The 16,734-nt window shown below is 29.3% G+C and overlaps 1 protein-coding gene and 1 non-coding gene across 2 annotated transcripts; both read left to right on the top strand.

Annotated features, from left to right (window-relative positions):
• The first annotated feature begins 629 nt into the window (after nucleotides 1-629).
• Nucleotides 630-1,313, top strand: LOC114375638 (bZIP transcription factor 53-like). Its single transcript, XM_028333472.1, has one exon. It carries the CDS (start codon nucleotides 683-685, stop codon nucleotides 1,193-1,195), a length of 513 nt encoding a protein of 170 aa, XP_028189273.1. The 5' UTR covers nucleotides 630-682; the 3' UTR covers nucleotides 1,196-1,313.
• Nucleotides 1,314-7,274: 5,961 nt separating this feature from the next.
• Nucleotides 7,275-7,368, top strand: LOC114377748. Its single transcript, XR_003659185.1, has one exon. It is a non-coding gene; the product is annotated as a small nucleolar RNA snoR126 (small nucleolar RNA).
• The last annotated feature ends 9,366 nt before the right edge of the window (nucleotides 7,369-16,734 follow it).

Raw genomic sequence — 16,734 nt, 5'->3', positions numbered from 1 at the left:
TCCACAACAACATGTGTATGCGGCCTGATTACCTACAACATAATCCGGCCACCTGTGTTTAAATTAACCTATTGACATTCGATTTATAATATTAAAACAAGTTAATTGATTCACTTAACCTTAGTGCTAAGCGGAGTTTTCACCATTGATGTCATGAATCTATTAAAATTAGCTTGTTTCAGTGGTGCAAAACTGCACAGTATATTCTAGCTATAGCATTCTTATTAGAGTATTAGTGAATGTGTATAACAGCTGCGAGTTCCGGCTTGGCTAAGAAGTAAGAAGTAAGAACGGTGTGGATCAACGTCATTAATCCTCCCAATCATTGGCCACTCATACACGCGTGTCAGGCGTGGCCCCCACCAGGTAATTTTACCTTCATGACTAAGCTTAAAATCCAATCTTTACCAGGGACCCATCCGCTGACGTCACCAAACAAAAAAGAAAATGTGCATAACCCTAAACCCCACCACCACCCTATATAGTGCTGAGTGCTGACTGACTCAAAAGCCATGTGATGTACGAACGTAGTTTTTCAATAGTTTTTTCCCCCCAAAATGCCCCTCTAAATGTCATCAATTACGTAGTCCTATCCCTACGACATGTGAATAAATATGATCCCCCTAAGCTGCATTTCTTCCCTTTCTCCTTCCTTCCTTTCTCCCCTCTCTAGTTTATAAGCATGCTTTCTGCTCTTCCTTTTCAGGGAAACCCATTCCCGGCGTTGGACTACGCTTTCATGCCGTGGGATGGGCTTGACTCTTTGGGCTTCAAGCCCACCAGCCCCAATCCCGTCACTTCGAGTTCCGGCTCAGGCTACCCAAACCGAACCCATGCCGAAGAAAAACCGGCCTCGGACAAGTCGAACCACGTCACGTCCGTCATGGAGGAGCGGAAACGCAGGAGAATGATATCGAACCGGGAATCGGCCCGAAGGTCACGCATTCGTAAACAGAGACATCTTGAGAACTTACGGAACCAGATGAATCTATTTAGGGTTGAAAATCGAAAACTGAACAACGGGTTGCAGTTTCTCCTTCACCACTGTAACCGCCTGAGAACCGAAAACGAGTGGCTCCTGTCCGAACGACCCATGCTCCGTCAAAAACTAGCCAACATAAATCAAATTTTGCTTTTCCGACATTTGCAACCATTTTCCTCTGCATGGCCCTGCAATATTGTCTTGGCGGAATAAACCTTTGATCACCATTAACCATGTAAACCAATCACAATTCGCCCTCCCTTATTAAATAACTAAATGCAGTAATATTTGTTGTCCGTGTAAAAGAATTGTTAAAGTTGAATTAGGGCAAGTGGGTGTACCGGTGCTTTTTTTTTGGAGAAAACGGTAACGGTTTTGAAATATATATATATATATATATATATATATATATATATATATATATATATATATATATATATATATATATATATATATATATATATATATATTATTTTTTTCAAAACCAGAAGGATTAATAGTTATTAAAATGTAAAGTGTTACATCGTGTTTCAGTTATTCTAGTGTGAATCTTGCTTTTTGTGGTTGCTTGGTGCTCAATATATATGTTAATAAGAAATTAATATCATATAAATTATATAATTTATTTCAAGAAAAGAAATATAAGAAAAATATAATATTTATTGTGAGTTTGTGACAAAGAGATATAAAAAAAAAATTATTATAAAAATATTATGTATGCAGATAATATATCTCATTATCATATATCCATTCACTTTCTCGAGCTACAATTTGTTATTCGTCATGCAATTGCGCACGCAAGGTTGTGCTGCAGGAGAGTTAAAATCTTATCTTTACGCATCAAAATGACAGCTAACCTGAGAATGAAAGGAAAAAATATGATACAGCAAAGAAAATCAGATGAAATAATATTATTGACTCAGAGTTCAATGCCGTAAAAACACTTACACAGAGATCAAAGCAACAGTGATTCTACGTGCCCTGCATGGACGAGAATAATAAAATGATAATATATCTTAGTACAATTTAAGAGAAAATTTTACCACTTTTAATGATAAATAAGTAAATAGTAAATAAGTATATCTCTGTTAAATACCTATAATGAAAAAAAAGTATAAGTAAATGATAAATAAGTATATTATAATAAAATGAATTAAATAGTAAATATTAATATATATATATATATATATATATATATATATATATATATATATATAATTTTACCACTTTTGAATTTATTGTTGTAATAATTTTAATATGAATTTACTTTTTTCCTGTTTACTATTTTTTTAACTAAACTAATTAATGTATTGACCCAATTAAGTCATATGATGGTTTATTTTTATAACATGTGAAGTATAACAAAAAATAACAGATGAAGATGAGCATTTTCCATGAAATAATATAAGAAACGTTGATATCATAAGATGAACAACTCACTTTTACATTATGTTAACTTAAGAAAAATTATACTTTATCATAATTTTAATACTTTTAAATTTATTGGTTTAATAATTTTAGTATATTTTTTTTCTTTCTTATTATATATTACCTAAACTAATTATCTAATGCATTGATACAACTAATTTATGAGTTTTATTTTTATTTTTGCAACATGTGAAATGTAAAAAATAAAAAATAACACACCGGGATGAACATTTTTTATGAAAGAACAAAAAGAAACACTTAAATCATAGGATGAATAATTTATCTTAAATTGTGTTAAAATTTGAATAACTTAGCAAAAATTAAGTTTTATTGTATTTTATTACCTATAAGTTTGGTGTTATCATAATTTAATATATTTTATTTAACTTCCTTACTATTTCTTAACTAAACTAATTAGTGTATCGACTCAACTAAGTCATGGAATGAACAACTTATCTTAAATTAATATTTAAATAACTTGGGAAAAATTATGCATTATTATATTTTTAACATTTTTAAATTTATTGTTGTAATAATTTTAATATGAATTTACTTTTCTCTTGCTTACTATTTTTTATCTAAACTAGTTAATGTATTTACACAAGTAAGTCATATGATGGTTTATTTTTGTAGCATGTGAAGTATAAGAAAAAATAACACGGGGATGAACATTTTCTATGAAATAACGTAAGAAACGCCGGTATGATGAGATGACAATTTACTTTAAATTATATTAAAATAAATTTGAATAACTTAACAAAAATTATGCTTTATCATAATTTTAGCACTTTTAAATTTATTGGTTTAATAATTTTCATATGAAATTACTTTTCTCTTGCCTATTATATCTTAGCTAAACTAATTATAATTAATTAATGTTTTGACACAACTAATTTATGATTTTTTTTACAACATGTGAAATATTAAAAAAATAACACAGGGATGAACATTTTTTCATGAAAGAACAAAAAGATACACCTAAATAAGAGGATGGATAATTTATCTTGTGTTAAAATTTTAATAACTTAGCAAAAAGTAAGCCTTATTATATCTTCATTACCTGTAAGTTTAGTGTTATAATAATTTAATATATTTTATTTAACTTCCTAATTATTTCTTAACTAAACTAATTAAAGTATCAACTCAACTAAGTCATGGATGAACAACTTACCTTAAATTAATATTTGAATAATTTAGAAAAAATTATACTTTATTATAATTTAACACTTTTAAATTTATTGTTGCAATAATTTTAATATGAATTTACTTTTATTTTGCTTAATATTTTTTAACTAAACTAATTAATTTATTTACACAACTAAGTCATATGATAGTTTATTTTTGTAACATGTAAATTATATAAAAGAATAACTCACGTGGATGGACATTTTTCATGAAATAACGATAAAAGACGTTTATGTCATGGGATGAACAACTTTCTTTAAATTACATTAACATTTGAATAACTTAAGAAAACATATGCTTTATCATAATTTTAACACTTTTAATTATTGGTTTAATAATTTTAATATGATTTACTTTTCTCTAGCCTATTATCTCTTAACTATACTAATTAAAGTATTGACATGACTAATTTATGAATGTTTTTATTTTTGTAACATGTCAAATATTAAAAACAAAATAACACACAGGAATGGATATTTTTCATGAAAGAACAAAAAGAAACACCTAAAACATTGGATGAATAATTTATCTTAAATTGTGTTAAAATTTGAATAACTTAGAAAAAATTAAGCTTCATTTTATTTCCATTACCTATAAGTTTAGTGTTATAATAATTTATTATAATTTATCTTGCTTATTATTTCTTAACTAAACTATTAATGTATCGATTAGACTAATTTATGAATGTTTTATTTTTGTAATATATGAAGCATAAATAAAACATAACAAACTGGGATAAACATTTTTTCATGAAAGAATGAAAAGAAACACTTAAATCATGGGATGATCAAGTTACCTTAAATTATGTCAATATCTGAATAATTTAGAAAAAATTATGGATTATTATAATTTTAGTACTTTTAAATTTATTGTTCTAATAATTTTAATATGAATTTAAATTTGTCATAAGATTATGATATGTTTGTTTGACTTAGAGAGTTCTTCAACTAAAAGTGAGTTTATTGGTTTCCTTCTATATATTTTGATTTTTTTTTCTTTGTTGATTAATTTAAATTTATGTATAATAATCTTGAGTTTCTTTTTTAATTTCTTTCTAACCGAACATTAAGAAATCAAGAAACTCACTTGAATTGCAATCTCCTGCCTAATTGGATTTTTGAAAGGAATGAAATGTTGTTAATCAATGTTTTTTGAGTTGGAGAACTTTGTACAAGTGACAGCTCCAAAGCTCTTCTGCCAATTCTCAATCTTTCGAATATCATATCACTTTTAGGTAAAATCTTGACATCTGTGTATTTTATCTATTTTTTTTATCTTTATTTGTTGGTGAAAACAGACTAAATGAAATTGGAGCAACTCAAAATTTTGATTGTTTTATAATAAGAAAGAGATATGAATTGTTTTTAATTGTTTTGTATTCATGTTTATTTTGTATTTATATTAATATAAATAAATTGATTTTTATATTGAAATTAAATGAGACAAATATCTTCATTTTTTTTTTGGTTAGCCATCTATCAGATCATCTTTGTACAATATAACATGGCATTATTTTTTTATCTATGACATTTATATTATAAAAAATTCTTAAAAAATAATTAAAAAATGCGTGCATTGCACGGTAAAAAAACTAGTATTATTGATTCAGAGTCCAATGCCATAAAAACACGTACACAGAGATCCAAGCAACAGTAAAAAACTAGTATTATTGACTCAGAGTCCAATGCCGTCAAAACACGTACACAGAGATCAAAGCAACAGTGATTCTACGTGCCCTGCACGGACGAGAATAATAAAATTATAATATATCTTATTACAATTTAAGAGAATATTTTGGTCCACATCAAATTCTGTTGAATACCTACAATGAAGAAAAAATATAAGTAAATGATAAATAAGTATACCATAATAAAATGAATAAAATAGTGAATATTAATAATTAATATTAATATATATAATATATAAAAAGTATCTGTATATCATCATTAGCTCATACTTCAATTCTAATATTCTATACGGAGAATACCTTTTTCTAATATTGTTATTAGCTGGCATGCAAACAGTAGGTACCAAAACTGCTTGCCAATCAATGGTCAATTAAACGTTTCCTACTGGCCACTTAATTTCCTTAATGTCCAAATGCGTTCTCTACTGTTAACTTTTCTGTTGATACAAAAATTAACGTGTGTATATATATATATATATATATATATATATATATATATATATATATATATATATATTAGTTATATCACCGGTGAATGTAGATTCTCAATAATTATGCATGGGCATGCATGATTGAAACAGTGATCTGTTTTAAATATGAGTAATTCAATTGAAAGCGAAAATTAATTAGAATACATAGAAACTAAAACAATGAAAACATGCATATATACTATTCATAGAAAACGAATACGTCACCACCTTTAATCAAGCAAAAGTAAAAACTTCATCCCTCTTTATCTTTAATAGAAGGTTATCGGTTGTCGATTAAGAGCAATAAATAAAGAGACAAGTAATAATATAAAGTGATAGATGCATGACTTTAAGGTCATTTTTTTAAAAACAGAGGGGTCACAGGCTATAATCAGAGACATAATTAGTCAAATCACTAATAATCAATAAAACAAGAGCATTCGTACACCTAATTTGATTATCTTACAAGAAATTTCATGGTATATGATTAATTATACATATGATCATAGTTTATTTCTCTTTCACTACTTTAGTTTCAAACAACACTTCCAATTCAGGATCAGGTGTGCAAAATGAATATTTTGTTGCAATGAGATTCGTCTGAACATCCTTATAGAGTTTTAGTTATTTGTTTCGTCACAACTGCTGCACTAGATTGGTTATAATTGCAGAAAACGTAGGAGAGTTGTTTTTATCTTTTTCTTTTCTTTTTTTTTTCTTTATTTTAAAGAATCCCATCCCATACCATTACCAAAAGTGGGTAAAATAAAATTTTATTGGCTGCAATAAGATTGGCTACAATAAAAGATAGTCTACTATCGTGGGACATATATAATTGCAATTATAAGTGTTGATTAATTTAGAAAATTTTGAATAAATATAAAATAAATCTCTCTTTTTCCCTTTATATTATATATATAAAATAAATGTGACATAACAAGAAAAGATACACACTTATTTTTTCTGATGAAAGTCTCCTCACACAGTAGAGTTTCTTAGCCAGAAAAAAAAAGGAAAAGGAAGAGAGGAAAGAAAATCAATTTTAAGAATCAACAAAGAAGGGACAAAAATACAAGGAAGACATCAAGAACTGAATCACAAAATCTAGATAATTATCTCGAAAATTTCATCATTAAATTAAAATTAAATAGTGAAAATCATAACATTCAAATTTGTATTGATTAGTATAGTTTTCCCCATTGGGAAATTGGGCCTTAAGCTTGGACTTGTATGTTCGAGTCATTGGCCCAATACTTATGGGTAGAGGTAGACTCACTCGAGCCAAGACTCAAGAGTAGAGAATAATTTGGAATTAGGGTTTTTTTGTCCCTCCATCGCTCTGTTTCCCTATCTCTCCGTAGTGGGTTTCCGTCTCGGGACATTTCTGTCTTATTTCTTGCAAATCTTTTGCCAATTGTTATTGTTAGTTGCGCGCATTTTTTGTTTAATTTTACATTTTGAATTAGGGTTCTTCCAATGCTGATTTTATTGTTTTTAAAATTTTGTTATGACCAAGGGGCAAGGGCTGTGATGACCGAAAACATTTCTCGATTCTGATAAGGACCAAAGCAAGTCGTTTGCTCTGTGATGACAATGTTTGTGCGTGTCTGAGCCTACCATTTCCTTTCAACTTATCTTTAATTGTTAGAACTCAGAACAATATTGTTGCAGATTTCTTTGCTATAAATGATTCAACTTCACTTAGCTTTTGAAATTCTTTTATGATTTTTCATCAGCAATGCACTATATATAAGCTGATTGATATGGGTCGCATGCAAACATACATCATACGGTGCATCCCTTTTACAGGGAGAAGACAATTGAAAAACATTTGACAAATCCAGTATAATGTATTTATGAAAATATTTGTATGTTAAGTTGCAGTTTTAAGATTGTTGTGCGCCATCACTTTAAGCACATTATAGTTTTGAGATTTATTTTCATAATTCTACTCTTCAGTAAATCAACCTTGAACGTCAAAACCAAGGGGAAAAAACAACCCGACATCAGAACAATCAAACTTCAAAACCCACATCAAATTCAAGATCAATTTATGTGGAAAGGGAAGGTGCGATGCTTGTTGGTAGATGATTGAATAAGTGGTTGATGGTAGATCAATTTGCACCATATGATTGATTGATTGTTGTCTCAGTAAATTATCATCATTTATTTGCAAATGTTGTATACATAAATGTAAAGAAGGCATATGTTGGATTGTTGGGTATTCAATGCTATAATATGAACGATTTGCAAAATCGTTAATTTTCCTAGTCAATGTAGTTGTATTTTTGATGAAAAAAATAGATCAACACAATAACAAATTCAATAATAGAGGAATAGGGAGTGGAAATAAATTTTCCCAAATTTGTAAAAAACTGTGAGTAACACCAGTAAAATATAGAACATAAAATAGAAATCAAGAATATACAGGAGACACAATTTGTTTAACGTGAAAAATCTCTCAGTGCAAGGATAAAAATCACGAGTCTCTAGACCAAAGAAATCAATACTTACAATAGAGACAAGAAGATGAAATTCTAAAAGACAGAATAGAGAATGTAAAACACTTATTACCCTCTCTATATATCGTTTTGACAATCCAACCGAAAATTTGAAGTATCACGTAAATAGAACTTGCTGTTCAAAAATTAATCCAATTCAACGGTGAACAAATACGCAGTTGCAATATGAAAAACTCTCTGGTGATGTGCGAAAATCATAATGATTTACCTTCTCTTCTTTCAATATTTTGTAACTGTTTTTCGCTCACAAAATATGTATGTACTCTGCACACGAAGAAGTCCAAAAAATTCAACAACTTTTTATTTAGCCGCTGTGTCTCCCTTGCTTAGTTTCTTTTGCTCTATCTTGTGCTTAGGTATGTGATTTCAGATTTGAACACTCTTATACCCATTAATCTATATGTGGTAGCGTTTTTGCTAGACATGCTACAAGGGATGTTTCAGGTCCTATATCGCCCAAAGCAAATTCTTTTTGGTCGCATGCATGGCTGCGTTCTTTGCATTGCACTCAGGGTTTCCCCTGTCTTTTTTAGTATTTTTTTTTCTCTCCATCCGTTAAAGGCCTAAGTAAAAGGGCGTTAGGATTTGTATCAATTTCTTTCTAAAAACAAGCTTCTTTTACATTTTCGAAGATTGATATTCATTGATCAAGTTAAAGGAAAACGTTAGTTTATAAAATATGAGTATACCCAAAATTAATCCCTGTAAAACTATCAAGCATGAGTAAATTATGCCGTACACGTATCGGATACTTGTGGGTACGTATAAAAAAAATTATTTTATTTTAAAAAATTAAGTACTTCAATTGGATACATTCTGGGATACATTTTGATTGTATCAAGCTAGAACCTAAGTCTATTATGAAAAAAATTAAATCACACATATCTATATCCATTCTATGAAAGAAATAGGCTCAATCTTAAGAGAGATGAAAATTTAGTTCTTCTAATCTTCATCTCCTCTCACAAAAAGAATGAGAAACAATTCTTTTAGTAAGACAATAAAATGATGAGATTAAAACCGTTAAAATGTGGTATCATAATATTGTTAAAGTACAGTATCATATGTATTATAAAATATTTTGTCAAGAATTTAATCTCCTTTTATATTATAAAATATGTTTATTTATGTTTTTTCATCACTTATAAAAATTAGTCATGTTCATATTAAATTCTATATTTATACAAATACATAATATTTTAAAATATACATTAACGTATCCGTATCTTAGATTTCTGAAAATTGCGTATCCGTGCCATACTCATACTCGATACTGGTACCGAAACCATGCAAACATAGCTATAAAAGGAAGATATATCAATCTTTCTATTAAAAATAGGCTGTCTTATTTTTGCTCCAAATAAGGGTTCCTCCTACAACAAGGCTTGCTTTTTTGTTTTTTTATCACAGGAATTTGAATTGATTTATTCAAATCAATCATTTATAAAATGAAATCATTTTAAATAAAAATATTTTAAATCTCCGTAAAATTTTTGAAATTTACCATTCAAACACATGTAAAGGTCTTAATATTTTGTGATGTCAAATTATTTAACCGATGTCCTTAATCTCCTTTGAGGTCTTTATTGTGCTATAGACCATAGTCAAGAGAGGACTTCTCACTTTTCGTCACACTTCCTCAAGCCCGCTTTAAGTGTGTCTAATGGAAGCAGATAGAAACTATTAAAAGAGAACATTTTCAATTCTATCCATATACCATATCTAAAAGATCTGTGATAAAATTATTGACAAAAACACTTGGAGAGGATTATTGCTGAAATATATGAAAGACCAGAGAGCCAGGAGGAAGAGAATTAATGCCAAAACAAAAGACACCATGAAAAGATGAGAGAGCAACACAAAGAAGAGAAGGGTGCTTACTCCATCCCATCCTTGGTTAAGAGTCTGTTTCTAATTACTTCTAATTAGTCTGTAAAATTAGCTTGACCCTTTGTTAGTGAAAGGGAATTATTCACCGCTTACATGATATGGTTGTGAACTTGTGATTAAGCTTGGAATAGGCATTTGGCTATTCAGTGGTTTTTAATCGAAGAGATGGTGGTAAAATATATATCACGATAATGAATTATTATCACCATTACTCTTTGTTAATCTTTCTAATTTGATTATCGTGAAGGTTTTTAGCTAAATTTTTGACATTACAACTACAAAATTTCATTGACAATAACAACTATCATTAATTCTACAAATCAAAAAGAAATATCATTAAGACGTTAACATTTAATTTTTCAGAAAATGACGCCCCAGGTAGATTAATAATTAGGGAAGTAGCAATCAATCAATTACCTCAAAGCCAACAATGTTGAGAAAAGGGCATCAAGATACGCTTCCCCATCGCCCCACGTGAAAAAGGATGGTGAAATGTGAAGAAAGCAAAGTTTGCTGAGGTAGTACAGGAGCTACTTTACTGGCCATGCCACATAATTTTCAGGCAAACTGTTAAATGGTCTCTAGTATTTGGTGAGTGGATATACTCATCATTACCACTATAAAAAAAGAGGGTCTCTTTCTCTTTCTCAACATTCCTCCTAGTCTTGTTCTGATTCTTTCTTTCCCTGTCAAACTCCCTTGTCCGTCTCTTTTTCTCAAACCAAATCAGGGGCTCTAGAATTTCTGTCTCCATGAACTTGGTCACGCAAATTTGCATGCAAACTAATGATGATATTGATCAAAGGGAATCTAAATTTGAAACTTTGTATGGGCAGTCCCCGCGAATTGCACACGCTATAAGAGACTGAAATAAATAGTAGTGAGTTGCTTCTAAAGTGGGGACTCACAAAGAGCCAAGTTCTATTCAAATCTGAAGCCTTTCTCATTGTTTAGACATTGGAATACAACTATATCACGGTCACACCAAGTTCTTACATTAGTTTTACCTATGTTAAGTATAATGTGTACGGAATACAGATAAAAAATTGATCACCCATGATGTGGTAAGTGATTAATATTTAATGCATGCATGTTGACAAAATTTTATATATCATTAACGAGCGTGAAACTAGTATAAGAATTGGGTTGTTTGGTTTTCAAATCATCGTTTTCCGATGGAATGAAATGCAATTATACATTAATTACACATGTATAGATATATGGAAAAGACTGATTACAACAGATCAAAAATATTTTTTCATGTAAACAATTTTACCAAATTGTAATCGTAATAGAAAAACTACATAAAACTACTAAAGCCAAAAGTGAACGGAAGAAAAAAACTTTAATTGAAAAAGGGGAAAGAAACACTTTAATAGAACTAGGAGTCCGTATATACATTTTTTCCTGTTTGTTGCCGCTGTATTGATTCATATGGCGTTCCCAAACATGTGGACCTCAAAGGATATTGTAGTTTAGTAATTTCAATACTTTACTGTTTGTAATCAACTAGAGAGATGTCCGTAAAGCTTGTACCATATAGAGTATATATGTTTGTCAATGTCCTTCTCTTGATCATTCCTACAATATCTCTAGTTTGATTCGGAGGGCACACTTTAAGACCTGTTTAATAATGGTTAGGATAAGAAAGATATATACAATATGATAAGTTAATTTTATTTGCCGATAAAAAATTATTTAAATTCATAATTTAATTAGTGAATCAACGAGATACCATAAACTTAACCTATCAATTAAATAATATTTCTTTTACTTGTTAAATATTTATTTTGAAAGAAGAGTTGTGTTAGGGACATGTAAAACACAATAAGTATTTTTTTTATCCTTATCTTTGTGTTGCATAACTATTTATCCAATATATATTATTGTTATTATCATCATTGGTATTATTACTATAAACTATTAGTCTTATCCATTCAAGCAATCATTCATGTCAACATAATCACTACCTCAGTCCATATTGTCATTATTATTACTCTTATCACAAGTGTTACCCTAATCACTATTAATATCTTTATTATTATCATCATCATTACTATTATTATTAACTGATAAGTGCAAAATTTGAGTTAAATTGATAGTCAATTTTGACTAAGAATGATCACAATTTCTTTACTTTACTGTTCTTTTTAATGTAATAATGAAAAAATTAATATTATTGTAATTTTTTATCAGCAGAAATCAAAGAAAATTTCAAGTGTTTTAAAGGAAAATTGATGTAAAAACTGGAAGAAAAAGCCTTGAAGAAAAGTTTGAGATTTGAACAATTCGCTTAATGCACAAGACTGGCTCAGCGCGCATGCTTGCTTAGTGGTCAACTCACGCTTAGCGCGAACTCCGCACTAAGCGTGTGATTAAACCGTCATTCTCACTAAGCCTAGGAGTATGCGCTCAATGCGGAGTCAGTGTGAAAAGTAAGATACTTTAGACCTATAAAAGGAGTAGAAAGACACATTGAGACTAAGATCTCTCTAATGGATACATTCTAAGCCTGAGTATCTCAGATAGGGGAAACCTTCTATCTGTGTCCATTATCTCCTTCTCTTCCTTTATTTATCCCTTCTTTTCTTCTATCCACATCATCCCTCTAAAGTGTAAAGCCTCTCACATGAGAGGCTAAACCCCATTGTTGGGAGTTCGACACACCAAATCTTGTAATGTATTGAAAAATGATTATTTTTTAAGAACTGAGAAACAACATCTGAATGAAATCATTGCTAGAAATAGATTGATATTCGTTTAACCTATTTCATGCATCTCTAATCTTAATGCGATTTATTATTTTTTATCTTTGCAAAGAAATTTGGGAGAGAAGAATAGATAAATTAGGATTTTCGTGCGAGAAACCAAAGATAGAGTGTCATGATAGATGTGGGCAGAAACTGAGATAATATTAGATAGAAAAAATCATTAATATTACATCACAAGTAGTTTTGGCATGCTAGGTCCCAACATATTCACATTCTGAATTCATCTTTATCTTTTATTTTTTCTTATCTTTTACATAAAAATTTCTTATCTATTTTATCTTCTACTTTTTCTTATCTTTATCATCTTTTACTTTAAATTTTATCTTATCTTCTATTTCTCTTTATCTTCTATTTTAAATTTTTTATTTCTTGCTTGTAAATTGGATTTGCATCAATCTAAGTGCAAACAAAATTCATGTGAATTCAACACTCCGACTTCCTTTAATTGGTGCACTTGTTAATGAGTTAACACTATCTTTCCTTTAATTATTACTACTACTATTGTTATTATCCTTATTCTTACTGTTACTATATATTGTCATTATTATCTCTCTATTGCTATTGCAACTGTATATTATATTATTATCACAATTGTTAATGGATTGACAAGTGCACCAATGCATCCCAAATAGTAAAGTTAAAATGCAAGTTCAAGTATCGTATCCACATGAATTTTGTTTGTACTTATGTAGATGAATATTTGATTCAGAAAAAGATTTGAAAAGGTTGTAGAGAAAAAATAATTTAAATTGACAAAAAATTAAATCAAACAAGAATAGAAATTAAATAATAATTTAAATTAATTAATTAAAGATAGAAAATATGAGAAAATCCAATATTATTGTATAAGAAAATTCAGAAGATGAAGATGTTGAGAACTTGATCTACCAGAGATACTCTTTGATGTAATGTTAATGATTTTTTTTCTATTTACCATTATTCCAATTTACACCAACATCCATTGATATGCTCTAATTTGGTCCCCGCATGAAAAAACTTAATTTATCTATTTTGTCTCCCAAATCCCAACAAAGGGGGTTTACACCTACATCTACTAGTATACTCTAACTTTGGTCCCCGCATGAAAGAGTCTAATTTAGCTAAAATAGTAAATTGCATTAAGAATAGAAATGCAATATTATTAATAGATAGGAAGAGAAATTATATCAAGAGTAGTTGACTGTCAAGTTCCCAACAAAGGGAGTTTAACCTCCCATTGTCATGGAGGTTTTACAATTGCAAGAGGGAAATATTTAGTAAAGAGGGAAAAAATAAGAAAGGAAATGGAGGAAATGAATGATTCCCAATGTTTGTTTCTTCTTCTTCTAGTCTTTGCCTTTTTCTATAAGAAATTGTATCCTCTTAAAATTTTAGTGTATTTTCCTTCTTCTCTCTTTTTCTTTTATAGGTGTAGATTAACGGACTTCTTGCATTAAGTCCGTCTTTACTTTCCTTAATTAGTCATGCTTTTCTTAATTATTCTTCTTTCCTTAATTAACCATATTTTCTTCAATTAGTCTTCTTTCTTTAATTAGTTATGTTTTTTCCAATTAGTCTTCTTTCCTTAATTAGTCATACTTTATTCAATTAGTTTGTTTTTCTCAATTAACTTTGCTTTCCTGAACTTTATTTTACTCATTAAACATCATAAATTCATCACTTTTAATATTCTCTTCACAAAAATTTAAATGATGTTAATTTAACAATTATTTTTTCAAAAATGAAAAATTATGAAAGAAAAATTATAAATTTTTATATAATTTAACTCCAAAATATACTCAAAATTAGTAGTTATCAACTATCATTGTACCCGTGCATCCTCCACACATTACTCTTGTTTTTATAAGATTAATTGATTATTTGTTAAGTTTCTTAATATACATCACATTCTTTCTCTATGTATCTCTCTCTTTTATCGTTTTCTTCTTTTCCTATCTTACTTTTTATCTTATATATTCATCCTTTTGGAGTGTTCTTTGTTCTTGCATTCTCATTTATCATTCTCTCTTTTAAGCTGATGAGATGCCTCTCAATGACCCACCCCAAAATGCTTAGGCAATAACCTACAGACATTGTTTTGACGTTAATGATGCTTTAAGTTTTTTTTTTTTTTTAATTTATTGGATTTGCAATTTTACACCACATGGAGTGGCACAGTTTCCCCTCAGTCTCCGAGAGAATTCATCTATCAGGTGTTTCATTGTGATACTTATGACTGTGAGGGGGACCCATGTTGGGATGTGCATTGAATATGAGAGGTGCTTTATATATAATCGTGAAAAATCAAAACTGAAGGTGAAAAAGAATAAATAAGTAAAGAAAGAAAGAAGGCTTGTGCAGGTGTAACTAAGCTTGAGATTACTCACTACAGTTACCCTGACTAAATTTGGTGACCTATCTCCTTTTTTGGTTTTAATGCGAGTATTGAGTACAAATACAATCATGGCCTCCCAAAAGCACATAAAAAGGATTTTGCACCGTGTATTGCACCTCAATAATTTTTTACTCTATCATTCAAGTAATCGCAAACAAAAGTTCTCCCTCTTCTACTTCTATGCAATCATGGCTACCCATATCACAATGGGTCAGATTAGATCTTATAAGATATCATAATGCAACAATTCGTTCCGTAGCCCACTCACCCTCACGATTTGACCCAATTATAGTATTTTGTAGGGCACCTCACCATTCACCTTAATTACATGCATGAACATGCTGGAACCTACTCTCGAATGATGAGAACGTTGTTGAGTTCTTGAATGCAACAATGGTAGCTTGGTTTCACCAGTATTGTCAAGGCAAAAATTTTGTTTGGTAAATTTTTTAATTATATGAAAATTCTTTAACGTCTAGAAACTAGTTAAGTAATTGTACAAGAAAACTATTTATAATTTAATCCTATATAATAATCCTCTTTTAAGCTAGCTTTAGATGAAATTTTGTTCACGATCTTAACATATCATTAACTTATTGACACATAATATGGGGTGTAAGTACCTATTCTCCCACTTGTGATAAAAATAAAGTTGTAAATATTGCAACCTAGCTAGTGGCTAGTGCCGCCAGTGTAGAGTAAATTTAAGTGAGGGTGATGGACATGCCGACAGATGGACTTGTTGAGACTTGAGAGCTTTTCTGAATTGGTACTTGGTAGTTGCATCTTTTTCTCGTATAAATAATAAGGACTGAAATTATGACATCATATAACTTATATAAGGTCTTCTCACCAACATAGGGGCTCAGTTGGTAGTTACATTTAAAGTTATATAGATATCATTTAGGCATTATTTTTAGTTAAAATTGAAGTTCTATTTTGATAATTTAGGTAGCAAAACTTTGTACTAAAAATAATGTAAATTATTAAAGTGAAACGTTTGGTTTGGTCTGGAAATAACTCAAAAAATAAAAATAACTTTAAAAAATGCAAATAAATTTTCTCCTCTCTATTTAATTTGCGTGCAGTGCAGGACTGCATGTCTTGGTTTTTTTTTTTCGTTACTTATATTAAGAACAGTGCTAATCATATGTCGCTCTAATATCACTTTAATAATTTATTAAACTTTTTCCTTCCGTCTCATTTCATTTATCATTTAAGGTATATAATTTACACTTATCTTGAGAAAGTAATTAATTATACCAATTTCTGTAATAAAATAATTCAATCTAACAAATATATAACATTATTCCATAAATGACAAATAACAGTACTATGCAGTTGTAGCTATATATTTACTCATACATTTATTTCTTGAGGGTATTATTTGAAAAAGTAATCAATGTCTTTTTATATTCAAAAGTG

Source organism: Glycine soja, chromosome 11 (assembly GCF_004193775.1).
Source record: "Glycine soja cultivar W05 chromosome 11, ASM419377v2, whole genome shotgun sequence".
Classification (NCBI taxonomy): domain Eukaryota; kingdom Viridiplantae; phylum Streptophyta; class Magnoliopsida; order Fabales; family Fabaceae; genus Glycine; species Glycine soja.
The sequence above is the reverse complement of the archived record's forward strand: the minus strand, read 5'-3'. Positions and strand labels throughout refer to the sequence as shown.